The sequence below is a fragment of the Apteryx mantelli genome, chromosome 1 (assembly GCF_036417845.1).
Source record: "Apteryx mantelli isolate bAptMan1 chromosome 1, bAptMan1.hap1, whole genome shotgun sequence".
In the NCBI taxonomy this organism is placed as follows: Eukaryota; Metazoa; Chordata; class Aves; order Apterygiformes; family Apterygidae; genus Apteryx; species Apteryx mantelli.
In genome coordinates this window covers 71,956,231-71,972,577 of record NC_089978.1, presented here as the reverse complement: position 1 = coordinate 71,972,577, position 16,347 = coordinate 71,956,231, and the positions used below count along the sequence as shown (strand labels likewise).

Here is a 16,347-nt window from a genome sequence, read left to right as displayed (position 1 = left end):
CCCCTCAGTCATGCCTTTAAGACTAGTTGTGGGGTCACACCAGGACACAGGTTACAGAACTGATACGGGTTAAAAATAAACCCACCAAAAATGCAAGGGCTTATTTTTAACTTGGAATGTTTGAAAGATATGGTTTATGGTGTTATGCCATGAACAGTTTTAGTGACACAGCTGGTGTGGTGGCAAGCTGAGACAATGGGATGGGAACAGTAGGAGAGAGGCCGGAAATCCTCAAGCCAGCTTCACTGCCATGCACGATGGAACTACGCCATATGGCAAAGTTTGCAAAATCTGGTCCTCTCTGCAATTTCTTTTGGCATTCTTATTCGGGTGCTATTATTACTGAAGTTTTGGGTACTTACGCCATGATGCCCGAGAGATGAAACATTTCAGCTGTTATGTATGACAAATAACTGTACAGGAAGACAAAAAGTGGCTCAATCACTCGGATTTTATGGGTGAAACGGGTGGTAAATGCTGCTACAAATCCCAAAAGGATTCCAATCAATACTCCACCGATCCCCACTATAAAGAAGTTAGCAATCCCAGCGAATATGTCAACAACCTTAATTGTGCGCATCTGGCAGAAAGACTTGAACAAATTGTACAGGACCTATGGGAAAAAGAAAGCACATTATGTTTCTGAACTCTTCTTAATTTCTCTTCGTGTCATTGTGTTCCTCCAATTCACTGTTGGACTTTGTATTTCTGTACCTACCTTGAAATCACTTTTGAGATATGCTGTTGTGTACCTCTGGCATATTATTTGTCATCCATAAATATCAGAATGATTTACAAAGAAGGATAAATAACATTATTCTCATTTTTGCAAATGGGGACAGAACACTGAGGTGTCAGTCTGCAGGCCAGGAGCACAGTCATGAGCAGAATCCTTACCTGGCTGATTCAAAGGCTTGGTCAAAGCCCTATCTATTATTTCTATAAATTCATTCATTTGCAAACTCTAATTTCTCCAGAAATGGCCATTTCATATTTTACTCATTTTCAGAAAAAAATTAAAAAGAGAAGGAGAAAACAGTTTCATAATCAGTGAAAAATCAGATTATTTTCACATGTGTTTGAGCTACATAAGACATCAAGAGCTGAAGCAGTGAATCAAACTGTAGATCCATTTGGCATAGGGGGAGTGCACAGAGGCTGCCCCAGTAAGGATTACAAGAAACAAGGCATCCATGGAGCGGTCTTTCTCTGATATATTAGCCATTAGGAATCCAATGGTTTAAGGACTTTTCAAGCTGTGCATTGTTTCCAGAGATTTGGATTTAATTCCCATTAATAGATCTTCATAGCGTGACAGACCTGTTTCCATGTATTTGCCCAGTTTCATTTTTGAGCTATTCATAACTACTCTGCAAAACAAGTTGCGTCAATGAGATTTTTATGTTTTCTTGGCCAGAGAGTCTTTTCCGTTTTATACAGGAAATGATGCAAAGTCCACATTTCTCTAATATCCAGTGTTCTAGTTATGACGAAACATTCACCAATGAAATCAGCTACTCTTAAAGAAAACTTATAAGGTCTCTCAACTGCAGATTTACTAGGGAGATTTAAGCTTTGCCTGATGCTGCCCACATGCTCCCAGCCATGTGATACCATGAGGGCTACATAGTCTCCTTGGACACATGAAAGTTTGGTTGTGTGCACCTATTCCTGTCAGGAGATAACTGCCAGAAGTGAAAATCAGGTTCACAGACCAAGCCACTGCTGGTGTTCGTAATAAACATCACACTAGTCAGCTTGGAAAACTTACAAAAGTTAAACCTTTGCTTTCCTTCTGAAATTCTTAGTAAACCAAACAGGTTCCTCCATAAGAAATGTTATTGAGATAGCAATGTTTTATCAGTACTTGCATTGTGCCAACATGTGCCAACATGTACATATTTGAACAGTGACTGGAAGGGATTTGTCAAGTTAGCAGTCTTGTTCTCTCTCACATGGCAGAAAAAAAAGTTGTAGTGCTCTTCTTGGACAAAATTTGATAGGTCTTACACAGGTAAAAGTCCTCACTAAAGATTAATGTGAAGACATGGCCTATTATGGGTCCTTTGGGCTAAGTGAAAGGGAAGAAATGAAAAAGAAGAGAAAAAATATATTCTAGTGCAAGCATGAAAAAAGAAGGTCAAATCAAACCCAGCAGGGTCACCACTACTTTCTGATTTTCTGATTACAAAGTGACAAATAGGGCAAGAGCAGGAGCATGAGTTATTTATTTGATAAGAATGATGGGCTCAGGACAAGTCCACCTGGGAGAAGTGCCAGTTTTCACCTGTGTAAACGCATTCATCTTTCTGCAGTGAGGCAGACCCCTGTCTTATTTTGCCCCATCCCTTGTTAACTTATCCTGTGAATGACTGGAAAGTTACACTGTAGGCTACAAAGGTTTTCAACCTGTCTTGATTTGCAGACCCTATGAATTTACATGGGGAAAATATATCAAAATAAACCCAATTGACAATAGGTGCGCTTGTGTTGATCACTTTACAAAGACCCTTCAGTTCACAGACTCCCAAGGCTCCATGAATCACAGGCTGAAGACAAATACTATTCTCTGTGTTAAGCAAGCAGAGCAGTTTCCCTGAATCACTTCCTGGCACTTGTGACTACACCAGAGTTTTGTTATTCTTCAAGACACCTACAGAATTTGACCTTGCAGAATGCTCAGTTGGTATATATTAGGGAAGATGATTATTTTCTTTAATTGGAGTTAAACAGCCTTCTTTATATTATAAAAGAAACTATATAAATATATATATATATAGGGCAAGTTTCTGAAATAAGGCCACTGAGAGCTGCTTATAAAGAAACATATAGTTTTGACCTATTCAAGAAGTAGTCTTTCCATAACATCACCTCATCTACACAGAGAAGTGTTCACCCTGCAGATCATTAGAATGGAGCTGTTGTTTCTGCACAGACTGCTCTACAAACCTTTAGTCTGCTGCCATAAGTTATTTGAAATAAGAAAAGCAATGTTCTCCCTTGTACCTGGGTTCAAAACCAGACTGCTATACTAGAAACAGTAACGAGGACTACAGAATGTCACAAACACGATTTTAATCTTGTTCCTATTGTTCTTTATTTACACTAGTGTAAATGAGATCATAATCAGGTTCACTCCCCTTTTGCTCTAAAGGTTTTTAGAGCAAAGTTTTACAGTTTAACTTTAAGCTTTTAGTTGCGTTAACAGCAGCACTAGTCATATTTTTTAATGCATTTGGTATGAGAATGGGGGTTTTTCAAGTTCAAGATTCGCATTTACTCAGCGTCCTTTAGCTGAACTCACTGAAGGTTACACCACGGAATACAGAGTCACCAATAATTTTTTAATCTTTTGTCAAAGTGTCTCTGCTCTTCCTAGACACTAATTGCTTATTTTCACCAATTTTCAGTTATTAGCTTTTATTTCTGAAATTACTTTAAAGCACTCTAAAATAATGATTATAGAAGAGGCATAATATAGAGAAATGCTATAATGTTTTCTAACAAGGGAATAATATTATTATAATGACACTGGTTGCCTCATTGTGATCTTGAGCCCAGCGGTGGAATTTGAACTACTAACACTCAACTTCAGCTGTGATCTTGCCATTAATTCCATTGTGCTAGTTATCACTGAAGCAGTCTTTTGGTAAAGCACCAACCCCAAACAAGAAGCACTACAGCTGACTGGCAAACTTTGCCAAATTCAAACTCCAAAATCCATCAGGGGGTGAAACAGGTCATGCAAATGCACGGACATATCGTGAAGTGTCTCAGTCCTGAACGACTGCATGAAAGATTGCACAATGATGAAGGTAGATTATTCCACCTGAGAAGTGCAGCAGAGTTTGGATTCCTGGCAAAGCAAACCTTGCTTTATCTATAAAATGAAAGTGTGGTAGCAAATTTGCTGAAAAGGGGAAACATAGATGACACTGCTTTCCTCATAAATGCTTTTATTAGGAACGGTAAAGCACAGTGAGCAGTACAGCAGGAAGAAGGGCTTAAAGTATTTAGAAAGTATGTTTACTAAAGCCATGCCATTCTGCACTGCATATCTGATAGCCTCTGGTTTTTTGATAATGTAGTAGCCAAGTGTTTGAGGGTCAGGAATTAAGGAGCTTTTTGCTGATTGCCAGCCTGACTTCAGCTCCCCTCCCACACCGTGCCCCATCCTACCGAAGGCATCACCAAGAGAACTGGCCCAGTAACACCACAACAGGTAGGGAGGCAAGGTCTTTTAAGGGCAATCCACAGGGGATTTGTGTGACTGCTTGGGTCACATTTTAAGTAAAATCACATGATTACAGGTGTGCAAAATCATAACAAGGAGACATTAGCAGACCAACGCTTAGCATGTGGTAACCACTTGATCTTCTGCCAAGTACTACTTTTAAGCAGTAGCCAGGAAGTAAGACCAAACATACTCTAGATTCCTTTTATTCCCTCATAAATATATATGCTGGATTGGTCCAACAGACTCCTCAGAATGTCCCCCCATGTCAGTGCATCTGGGCATAAATTCTGTGAGAAATGATTATATTTACAAGAAGGCAATAATGACGCCTATAGGAAAGCTATGTATCATGGCTACTGGTACATGGCAGTGCCTATAAAAATTGCAGTTTGAAGCAATCCTTCCTTGGGCAATGGCATGCACAAATACTTCCATCATCAAAACACAGTGTTTTGCTTGCAAATTTTGCTAAACTAATTGCTCTTCTAGGGTAAACTGATTGATTCTGTGATTGGAAAAAGAAATTTTGTTTGGGAAAATCCACAAAGAAGGTGTTTTATATTAAGATTAAAATATAATTTTTTCCCCAAAAAAGTTATGTGAAAAGAATTCCACTGCATGAGTGGTCATTAAAAGAGATAGGCACAGGCATGGCTAAACCACAAAGCCATTTGCATCTCAATATTTACACCAAGTGTTTTTCAGGACTGCATTAAATACCAGTTTAGGAATGACAGACAGTTTCAGCTGTGAACTAATGAGAAAAGCTAGGCTTTAAGGCAAGCCTATAAGAGAAGCTGTGATTCAATTGGCTGGATAACAACAAAATCAGATGAAGTGTGAAGTGTAAGTGGAAAAAAAACAGCACTCCCAAGGAAGCAGAAGAAAGAAATGATCAGCACCAAGGCTCAGATTAAGTGGATGGAATTTACATATGTAAAGTTAGTGAAGCAAAGTCCTAGAAAGTATGAAAATTGAAGGTCAGTTCTGCATGGAAGGGGACAGTCAGTAAGAATCCAGTGACAGAGACAGGGAAGGTGTGGACCCAGCTCATGAATCTTTCCAGCATATGAAAAATTGGATTTACATGGCTCATAAAACAGAAAGCATGACAGGACATAGTTAACACAGCCAGGACTTCAAGTAAGGTATGGATAAATGGGAGTAATGTTCCAGACATGGTGTCACCAGGTACAAACAAGGGGCATTGGGAGTGTTAATGGAATTTGCAGATTGCTGTCCTCAGGTCAGCACCACAAACCCAGCTCAGCTAGTTAATGATCAGAAAAGACTACCTCCAGGTAGCTGTCCTATTTAAACTGTAGCCTGAGAGAAATATATTGGTGGTCTCTGTGCAGTTCCAACTGGAGAGGCACATGCAAAAGATCGGCATCAGCTGGACACTGTGCTTGTGGTATCTTACAGATTTGCCCAGTCTCCCTGTGTACATGCAGGGGCACTCTATGTTGGCCCTTTTTCCTCTCAGACATTTCTTCAGGTGAGGAAAACCTCTGGTTTAAGATTACTGAAGCAACAGAACTCAAAGGTATAGAAACTAAAGAGATCTGGTAGCAAAATGACTAGAGAAAATATGCTACCATTACACATCAGTCTGGTGTAGCCTAAACTACTGTAGTTTCTAGTCTAAAGTTTAGAGGATTGCATAAGCACGTTAGCACTCACTGACTTCCTTCTTTTAGCAAACTAGATATAATAACTAGATATAAAGACATAAGCACAGTGGCAAGCAAACAATCATTTATCATTGATCAAGTAATCGTTGACCAAGTAACTTACCACAGTTATAGCGTCGTTCAGCAAAGATTCTCCAAACACCAGGATATAAAGCTGCTCATTGACATGAATATTTTCAAAAACCGCTAACACTGCCACAGGATCCACAGCTGAAATGAGGCTGCCAAAAAGCAAATTCTGCAGCAATGTGATATCAGTCAAACCAAATGCACTGATCTGGCAAATTCCAAAAAGTGAAATTCCAATGCCAATAGCATTCCAGAGCGTGCCTACCACAGCATACCAGAATATGGTACCAAAGTTCTCAAAGAAAAGACGAGTTGGCATAAAATATCCAGCGTCGAGTACAATTGGTGGTAAAAGATACAAGAAAAAAACATCACTGTTCATTACAGGTGGGGACTTCTCCTGTGCTCCGAAAATAATCCCACCAAGAAGCAATCCAACCAGAATAAGGAGACAGCTTTCAGGTACTATTGAGGGCAACTTGTGATAGAGATGAAAGCCTTCAAAGGAAATTCAAACACAAGAAAGTGAAATAGTTATTTGTACAGAATCCAAAAGACTATGCTGGATTCTGTTATCTTAGTCTCTATAGTAAACAAACAGTAACCAAAGGGCAAGTTCATCTTCATTGCAAAGACTGAAACAGATCACCACAATACGACAAGATAAATTTATCAGTTAGGGTAGTTAGTTCAGTTAATTTAGTGGATAGTCCTTTCCTGTTAATAGCTAGGCTAGCTGGAGCAATTGTTTGCAAGGGCTGTTTGCAAAAGCATTTTTTTTCCTGCAATATGGAATCCTCCAGAAACAGATCACCGAAAGACTTTTCTGGTGCAGATTACATCTAGACAGGGAAAAAAAAAATCATACTAACTACTCCTGTCTCCATTCACAGCTTCACAAAGGAATTTTAAAAGTACATTAATTTTGTTTTTAGGTATCTTTTAGATTCTCAGAGCTAGGGGAATGGGTATATGTGACCAGTGCCCAGTGACCCATGGTCACTTCCTCAGTGACCATGAGGAAGCATTCTACAGACCCATCATTCTTTTAACTTCAGTGGAGCCTCCAAAACTGCATGTTTTCCATCAAGTGATGGCAACTTGTAGCCTTTATTATTATGGTCTTTGGTCTGCATTATATGAATTATGGTAGTATCAAGAATCTCTATTAAAGACCTATACAAAGTATTGAAAAAAAAAAAGATTCTGAATGAAGACTTAATTGTTAAATAGTCCACAACCTATTAAAATTCTGTAAGCTGTGCAGTTTTGATTTAAAGATTCCAATTAATTTTAGAAGTTGATTTTTTTTTTTAACTGATAAAACAAACATGATTTTTGTAATTAGTGGGGAAAATTTTAAAGGAAGTTACTCTGGCCAGTCTAACGGAATGGTCAACCTTTTGCACCAAGGTCACATTTCAGGACCTGGAGATGCCAATCTTTTCCAGGCTCCTCCTTATCTATATTTAGCCCACATAATTATATAGAAAACTGTCCACACCCACAAGATCCTACAATTCCTGTCTAACTAAAAAGCATTTTAATTATTTTAAATGAGAGCCACACAGAAACACTGGGTGTGGCAATAACGGACATCTATTTCAGTAAAACTATTTCAGTAAAAATCACACCCATAGTTGAAACAGTTAAATAAGCGCAAACTTAGTATATTTCATTCCCAGTTTCCCAATTTCAGTCTTTTGTATCTTGTGACACCTATTTTGTTAACTCTGCTTTCGTCGTAGATTTTGTCCATGAGAGAGAAAGACTGAGCTTGTAATTAGGAAAAAAAAATGGTTAGAAAGGACGAAGGGGAGAGCTTTTTACATGCAGATTCTATACCTATTAAAACTATCTTTAAAAGTAAGTAGCTCGAGCTGCATTTTTTACTTTATGGATGAATAGAGACTGTTTTCTTAATACTTAGAAATACAGCCTCTGTGACTTCTTAGAAGGACTGCCAAATACACCATCATCCTTCCAAACAGGAATCACCAATATCCAGTTTGCTGTATGGGCAAAAGAGGCAACGACCATGGAGACATGAGAATTTACAGCCGAAGACTTGACTCTTTACCTTTCATGCACTTTCACATAAATATTTTATGACTTGTATTAGTTTCTGCTGTGGCACGAGGCCAAAATTTCCAACACTGTGATTGAAGTTTCTCCTGAGTAAGTAAGCAGGTTTTGCTACAAGAAAAGTTTTTAGAAGCCTTTCAATAGTATATTAAATCATTTTCTCAATAAAATTGAAGAGGAGAGGATTTTTATTAATGCAGCTTTTCATGGAAACAAAAACATCCCAACCAGTTCTAATACAAAGACAATGAAATGTTGATTACGAAAATAAAATTAAAAAAAATTGCTTCCTTTCCTTCTTTAAAAGTCACTATTTGGAAAGTTCAGACCATCTCAGAGCCTTTTGGGCTTTACCTTACCCGTAAAGGTAATGGGAAGGCTCCTGCCATGTTAAGTGTGCTTTTTATCCATGTAAGCTGCACCAAAATGCCTAAAAAACTGCCTGACTCCATGAAAGACATTCACAGGTGATCCTAGGGGATAAGCTGTGGTTCCCCATTTAAGGGCAGAGAGCTAGTAGAAGTCAGTGCACATTAAGTCAGGCAGAGATGCCCTGCAGGACGAGGGACTTCATCCCTGCTCCACCAGATCCATAGCTGTGTGGTCAGGAGCGTCAGCCCTACGAGGCCAGAGGGAGAGCAGACCTGGAACTGCAGACCTGCGCTGGGAACATGGATGCATTTCACCGTAGGCTATCACGGTATTAAACAGAGAGCAGCCCTGGGAGCAGATTCCCCATGCCATGTGAGTGCTCTGACCACTCTTCTGAATCTGACCCGGGACCACAGCTACTTTCAGATCCTCTGACCGCTGGTTCTTGGACTCCTGACTATGCAGTGATCCAGTTTCAACTAGCATGGAAGATGGTTACCCTCAGGCCTTTGAGCATTAGGACACTTGCCTAAAGTGCAAATGCAGTAATCTTCAATTTAGAAGTCCTTAGAGACCTGGTCTCCTACTTCTGGGGTGAAATCCAAAAATATCTGACGCTGGTAATGTCACTGACAGATATGCTTCTGATTACATGTGAGTTTTCCAAGGGTATTTTCAGAGTTCAGGTGCTGAACAGTTTAAGCCTTTTTCAGGAGGGAACTGTAGGAAGGATATTGGCTCATGTTTGCAGAAGAAGCACTTCTAATCATGCATTTGTGATTAAAGGTAGGAGTCATAGGAATTTGGATGAGTTAGGCAATATTTTGTAAATTTAGTAGCATAAGGATTAAGCAAAACCGTAGATAGACTGTCTCACTGTCTAGACACTATGGCATACTTTAAGTACACTGGATCCCACCTGTACATTGGTAGAGTCCATCAGCATATTAATAACAGATCTTATTTATAGTATCATCACACAAGATAATAAATAACTAGAGATAGTCAGAAAATAACAATTCCTTTTAAGGCATCTTCTGAGGTTTCAAAATGTGTTCTTATTCTATGTGGGAATAAAAAGCACTGTCTTTCTATAATGTCTTTGTGAAGATGTGCCTTGTCAAAATGTTTAAGTTCTGCTTGACAACTAACTGCAGGTTTTCCTTTCTCACATTCTCTTTCTTGCTCTCTCTAAGCCTGTCTACAGTGACCCCATCACAGCCAGGATCTGAGAAACATTTCAGATAAATCTTCTATATAAATTAGTACCTCTTTGGAACATTTCAGCTTCAATGAAACTATATTTCTGTGAAAATGTATTTGTCCAAAAATGCTCCAATCAAGTGATAAAAAGGTGCTGTAATATATTTGTCTTTGGGATTCTTCACACACTGTGAGAGGTATTATTAAATTTGACTGTGCTTTCTGAGATCCTTGCAGTTGAAAAGAACATAGGGCTAAATTCATAAAGGTTTGCAGTGCCACATGTATGTGTTCAGCACCTAGTCCCAGAAAGGAATCTGCAATGACAGGTTAAGCACCTAAGTTTCCTGGGTAGGGCATGAGTCTCCTCATGGATTTCACGCCACCTGGCATGACATGGGCAAGATGCCTACACTGCCCTGCACAAAATCCTGAAGAGAGGAGTGTGTCAGAGAATCCCAGGCCTATCCCAAGGCTAGGCATCGTGAGACAGGCTGCAAAACCCCCTCCATCCCTTTGAATGCAGGTAAATGACCCACTCGCAGCAGCAATGTAGGAGAAGGATGCAGCAGAGCCAACATTTCTACATCTCAGTGGTTAGAGAACTATCTATCTGGGCCATCTTTAACATAAGAGAGGGCACAAAGAAGCGAAAAATTAACACTGTGGGAATGTGACCTAGGAGCAACGAGGGCCTGTCCTGGGAAGGTTTGCCTGACGCAGGGGCTGGATAAGGAAGCACCAGAGAAGCTCCAGGAGTAAGAACTGGGTGTTCCTATTTGCAGTCTCGGAGTCAGGGCCCCTGCAGCGAGGTGTGGTGAAGCTCAGCACTGCCACACCTAGGGCCTCTCTTGGATCTGGCTCTTATTGCTTAGTGCACACTTAAAACAAGCAAGATAATGCCCTAGATTACCGACACCAGTTTTTGTTTGGTATAACTGAAAGGATCTAAAAATCAAACACATTTCTCCTCATTTACACTGTTTGCTTATTTATTTTACTGCAGACAGCTTCGAAAAAAAAAAGGTAGCCAAGTCATTTTTTTACTTTTTAGATGCCTATGCACTAGCAAATTATTGTGATGGTTAGAATGTACGCAATCCTACAGAAGCTGTACATTATTCTGTATGTATGTGTGTTTAGATGTTTTAAATGGCTGAATTTCACTGAAATGTCTTATAAAACAAATCAGTTTCACCGATCTTAGCTTATTCAAGAGTTCTTGCTATAATATCTAAACTCAGAACCTAGAACAATTTTAGAATATTATTTTAATTTGGCTGAGGTTAATTCTTTATAAACCTCCATATGTTCTGGCTATAACAATTCATGATAAATGTGGGTGTATCATATACGAATTCTATCCTGATTCTGCAAATCTCTAAATACATACTCAAGACTAGGTAGGCAAATCTTAATGCATCTTTAATGCACTAAGATGCATGCATCTTTAAAGGACGCAACACACAATATTTCTGTAGAAGGTAATGCAGCTACAGGCAGTTACTTGGGTAGAGCATCCGGCCCCCAACCTCGACATTAGCTGTGATTGGAGGTGAGTTTCAAGCATGAGTTTAGGCAGAATCAGAACTACCTGACCACTAATCAGAATGTGACACACAACCTATTTAAATGGCACAACTGGAAGTCGAAGTTTTCAAGTTTTATCAAAATATTTTATCAGAGTGAGTATGACCATAGTTTTCACTGAAATCCGTGCTGCAAAACCAGATTTCTCAATCAAACAAGTGGAGTACTTGTATATCTTTTCTTCAGTTCCCACGGCTTTATTCCTGAAGTTAAGATTATCTTCTAGTTAAGGATATACAATGTTCATCATCTACGGAAATTTTTACTGATTTTTAGATAGACTGCTAGTATGCCTTTATCTGATTTTCTTTAGATCAGTATATAGGACTCATCCTTTCAATCTGGGACATAGAAAACTAATTAAAAACACTATATATAAACCGCACAAAATGCACTGAAACTATGCAATACAAATATTTTCCACATGAGGGAATAAGTGGCCTTTCTCACTCATTCAGTACTGTATTTTTTTTTTCTTCCACAGAACACAAGTGACTGGTGGGAAAGTACAATGAGGAGGCTTACTCTACCCTCATTAATACTGGCTCTCCATCGATCCGTTGTTATGTTATGGAACCGTCATTATATCTGGCGTTATTTTAAGAAAAAGAAAGCAGTGCTCAAATGACAGTAGGGAAAAGTCTGTCGCGCGCTCGGCAAACTCTCGATTTATAGTCCTAATAGTTCGGCATGTACGCTTTGCTCTAAGGGCAGGAAGCAATCTCCTCTCTTCACTCGCTCTACCTTTCCCGAGCAAACGCAAGTATCCTTTCCCAGCCCAGCCACGCGCGGGCATCTCCTCCCGCGCGGGGACGCCGCGGAGAGCATCCCCGTCGCACCCGGGCGCCCAGCCGCCAGCCCCCGCCTCGCCCCGCCGCCGGGGGTCCCGCCGAGGGAGGAGGGGGGCCCCGACGGCCCCGCTCCCGCCGGCGCGGCCGCTCACCGATCTTGGCGAGGGACGCCAGGAGGATCCAGAGGGTGATCTCGAAGGGGATCTGCACGTGGGGGTAGTCCAGGGTGAAGACGTGCAGCCGCGTCTCCTCCAGGGCGCTGCCGCTGGGGCTCGGCGCGGTGCCGCCGCTGGCGCCCATCGCCGTCGCGTCGGGCGGCCGGCTCTCCGCGGTGGCCCGCGCCTCCGCCGCGCCGGCCGCCGCCGCCGCCGCCAGCGCCAGCGCCAGCAGAGCCGCGGCCGGGAGCCGGGGGCCGCTGCCGCCCATGGTGCCCCCGCCGCCGCCGCCCGGCCCGGCCCGGCCCGGCCCGGCCCGGCCCGCCGCCGCCCTACGGCCCCGCGCCGGCCGCCGGCACCATCCCGCCGCCGCGGGCACCTGCCGCCGCCGCGGCGCCGCCGGCTCCGCCTCCCGCCCGGTGACTGCACCAGCGCCGGCCCCGGCGGCGCCGCGGCCCCCGGGCCGCCCCGCCGGCCCCCGCCCCGCGTGGGCGCAGCCCCGCGCGGGCTCCGCGGCGGCGGGGGCGGGCGCCGGGCGCGACCCCGCGGCCGCCGAGCCGCTGTCAAACGCCGCGGGGCCGGCGGGACCGGCCGGGCCGGGCCGGGCTCCGCGGGGGCCGGCGGCGAGAGGGGCGTCCAGCGGGGGCAGGACCGGCCGGCCGGGCCCGCTGCTCGGGTTGCAGCGCGAATTCAACAGGATGCGGCTCAGCCTGCAGAGCGCGCGCGGGAGATACTCGCGCGCGGGACGTTATTAGGCAAATCGCTGCGGTGCCAGCCCCCTCCTCCCAGCCAAATGTGGGGACGATCGGGCTCTACAGAGGTATAAAAATAGCCAGAGGGTGTTCTTCTCCCTCTCTCAATTACTTTAAAAGAGATCTGTATATAGGCATATTAATACACATGTATACATCCATGCATTTATATCATTTACAGAGTTAACACACTCTCTGTATAGTGCATGCACATGTTTACAGATATATACATATACACGTTGCCTCTATCAAACACAGGAAAGTCAAAATTCTGTTCCTGCTAATTAAGAGAGTTAAATTCACTTAATTTAGAGAGTTTAAAGAACACACTCTGTATAAATACGAATTGATATATGTGAATGGATGCGATATATATTCTTAATATATATGTGTGTTGCCTCTATCAAACAAGATAGGCAAAATCCTCTTCCTGTTAATTAAGAGAGTTAAATTCTCTCAGAGAGTTAAAAGAGCACACTGTCTAATATATATATATGCATGTGTGTAAATAAATAAATGCATATTTATACACACACACACACACGTATACATGTTGCCTGTATCAAACATGACTGGCAAAATCCTGCTCCTATCGAAGGCAATGGGAATTTGTCATTCATTGCAGCGACGCCAGAATTTCATCAGATAATGCTGAGCATTGGCTCTCTCAGGATCACAGCCGTGATTTTCTCCTGACTCCATTACTTAAGAGTAATACGGTATTCCAAAGCTCAAACCAATAAAACCTTTATAGCACACCATTCTGCACACCTTTATAGCAAACCGTAACCTTCATGACAGTATGTTAAAACGAAAGTCAGTAGCAAGAGCGCTCCTTTTTTCCATAAATGGTAAAAAGTAACAAATGCCTGCTGTTTTTGGAGGGAGTTAAAGCTAATACTCTGAATCAATTAGCTGAATATTTGTAGCTGTCATTTAACCCTACGACCTGAAAACAGTGTGATAAGCCTATGATTTTAATAATAAATTTTAAAATATAATACCAATAAAAGATTTTTCTGTATTTCATCTACAAGTCAATTTGGAGAACGTTTGAATTTCTCACCAGTGTTCAAACTGTCTAATCCTTTAGCTGCATATATCTTCAGAAGTCCTTTTATTTGTTATATTCGATTATCTGAAATAAGAGCAACAGCTGAACATTGTCAATTCTGAGGAAATTCCCCTTAAATGGAAAAAAAATGCAAGAAAAAAAAAGCTCCTTGATTCCTGAAAAGATCTCTGTCAGAAAACCATCACTGGAAGAAAAAATCCAGCCTTTCGATGAAGCATACAGCATTCTCTCTCACATGCAAGCCAAAATCTAAATCATAAATTTAATTCCATCGATAATCATATGGTTTGTAATTAAATTTTAATGTTCAATTTTATGACCTTCAGGTGAAGAAAGACTTTCTGAAAAATATTGTTATGAATGTTTCAACACATGGATGTCCTAAGAACAACAATATAGATCCTCTCTAGTTGTCTGATCTGTGGCTTCAGAACATTACACTGGCGTGAGCATTATCTTCAATAAATGTCAATGAAAAAGTAATGGTAAGAGCAAGCTGACCAAAGCTATTGGAAGTATGATTGTTTATATACTGTCCCATGGTCTCACATTCTTTAACACCACCTCATAATCCCGCTCTATGCTGGAAGAGTCCTTCTATCCCTGTGCAACAGTCACAAAAGAAATATGTTACAGAGCAGGAAACTGGACCATCATCTGATTTCCCAGCAGGTACACTAGCCACTAGATCAACATTTGGATATCTTTAACAGCTGGCTGGGGTTTTTTGGTTTGTCACAGGAGTGATAAAGAAGCCTTTGGGCAGAAAAGTTCTGATGTGTATAGAAGGTGGAAGGACCCTTCTCATGGAAAATGTTCTTCTGTGCCTTCCTATTGGTTTTTTTTTTTTTTTTTTTGAAGAACCCAGCTTCTGTGTATTGGTAGAGTCAGAGAGATGCTTTGGTGCCCAGGTCATGTCTTTACAGTCACAAGTTTCTCCCAGCCACTGACACAGGAATATGGTCCATTCCCCTGGGGATCATCAATTCTTTTCAATGCTCAGGCATATTTGTCATCATTTGTCCCCATACTTTCCCCCTCTCCAAAAAAAAAAGGGCACATAGAACAGGAATCTTTCTAGCCCTGGTATTGCTGTGGGTCTGGGTAATAGACTTTTTTTTTTTTTAATAATATGAAAAAGAGAAGCTGGTAAATGGTAAGAAAAATAAAATGAGGAAATGACATCATTAATCCTGAAACGGGCGACTTACCTGGCAGTGATAAGAAGGGAAGTAACAAATAAATACATTAACACAGGGACAAAAGGAATGGGAGACCGAAGAAAACTGGAGTGGGCAGCAATTACTAGAATTCATCTTGTTTATTGTTAAACCAAAATAGATAAAAAATATGTGTTTTATAGATAGATTTTATAGATTAAAATATCCAGCTTTTGGATGGGATTTCCCTTATTGTATAATATGACCCAGCAGGGAAGTGGACCATATTCGACTTCAATGCTCATTGGAACTAGATGTGGTAAAGCCCATCAAGTATAAGATGCTGAAGCTATTGCGGGGTCTCACACAGTATTTGCAGCACATGCCACTTTTCGTTGCCACTAGTCCCATGCGGTTGAAGCTCTACCTCTTCAGAGCCCACAGGAGTCAAAGGGTTTGATCGCCTGTAGAAGGCCTCAAAACCCAGGGGCAGATTTATCTGAGAGAGAAGAGCAGGGTATAATATTTCCATTGGCTCTGCTTCATCCAGGTCGTATGACATGGTAGCAACGGTGTTGGCTGTGCCACCACCACTCACACCCCACCCCAGCCTGCCACTATCCACACGATAACAGCTCCTAATGAGGGCACCGCCACATGGAGAAAAATACACTGGAGCCTTGAAGCTTCCTGGGGAGAGAAGGGGGGTGCCCACTTAGCCGGGGGGGGAGCGATAGCGACAATGTGCAGGTGCGTCCCTGGTGCCGCGGTGTCTCATCATGGCTCTGCCCCTGACAGCTCAGTGCATCTGCTCTTACTTGGAACGATTTTGTGTCGGGTCACTCCGCACCATTTCGATGATAGCACAAGCAGAAAGCAGGAACGCCGCACTTGCCCGACTGCAAATGATCCGTAGAGGGCTTTCCCACAATTCACCCACCAATGATTCAGCACCCGCTTTGTGCGATGCCATCTGTGTTCGTGGGCACAGTCATCTCTTTAATTCTAGTCATCAGCTTTGCGTGTTTTACAAGATCCAGTGCTAACAGCATTTCATGTGACAAAGTGCATGTTATTTTATACATTAAGATGATAACTCACATAATTCAGTTTGTTTATTTTTTAATCCATTTATTGACTGCTGCTCCTAATTACTACCAGAGC

General features: G+C 41.9%; 1 protein-coding gene across 1 annotated transcript in view; it reads right to left on the bottom strand.

Moving 5' to 3' along the window:
- The window catches only part of SLC9A2 (solute carrier family 9 member A2), a 38,811-nt gene extending 22,775 nt beyond the window's left edge, over nt 1–16,036 (bottom strand). Inside the window, exons 1-4 of the mRNA XM_067311751.1 lie at nt 16,002–16,036; nt 12,194–12,456; nt 6,035–6,498; nt 363–613 (exon numbers count right to left, since the gene is read on the bottom strand). Of these exons, the coding sequence (XP_067167852.1) occupies nt 363–613; nt 6,035–6,498; nt 12,194–12,456; nt 16,002–16,036 (1,013 nt within the window). The remainder of the gene's footprint in view (nt 1–362; nt 614–6,034; nt 6,499–12,193; nt 12,457–16,001) is intronic.
- Between the last annotated feature and the right edge of the window lie 311 nt (nt 16,037–16,347).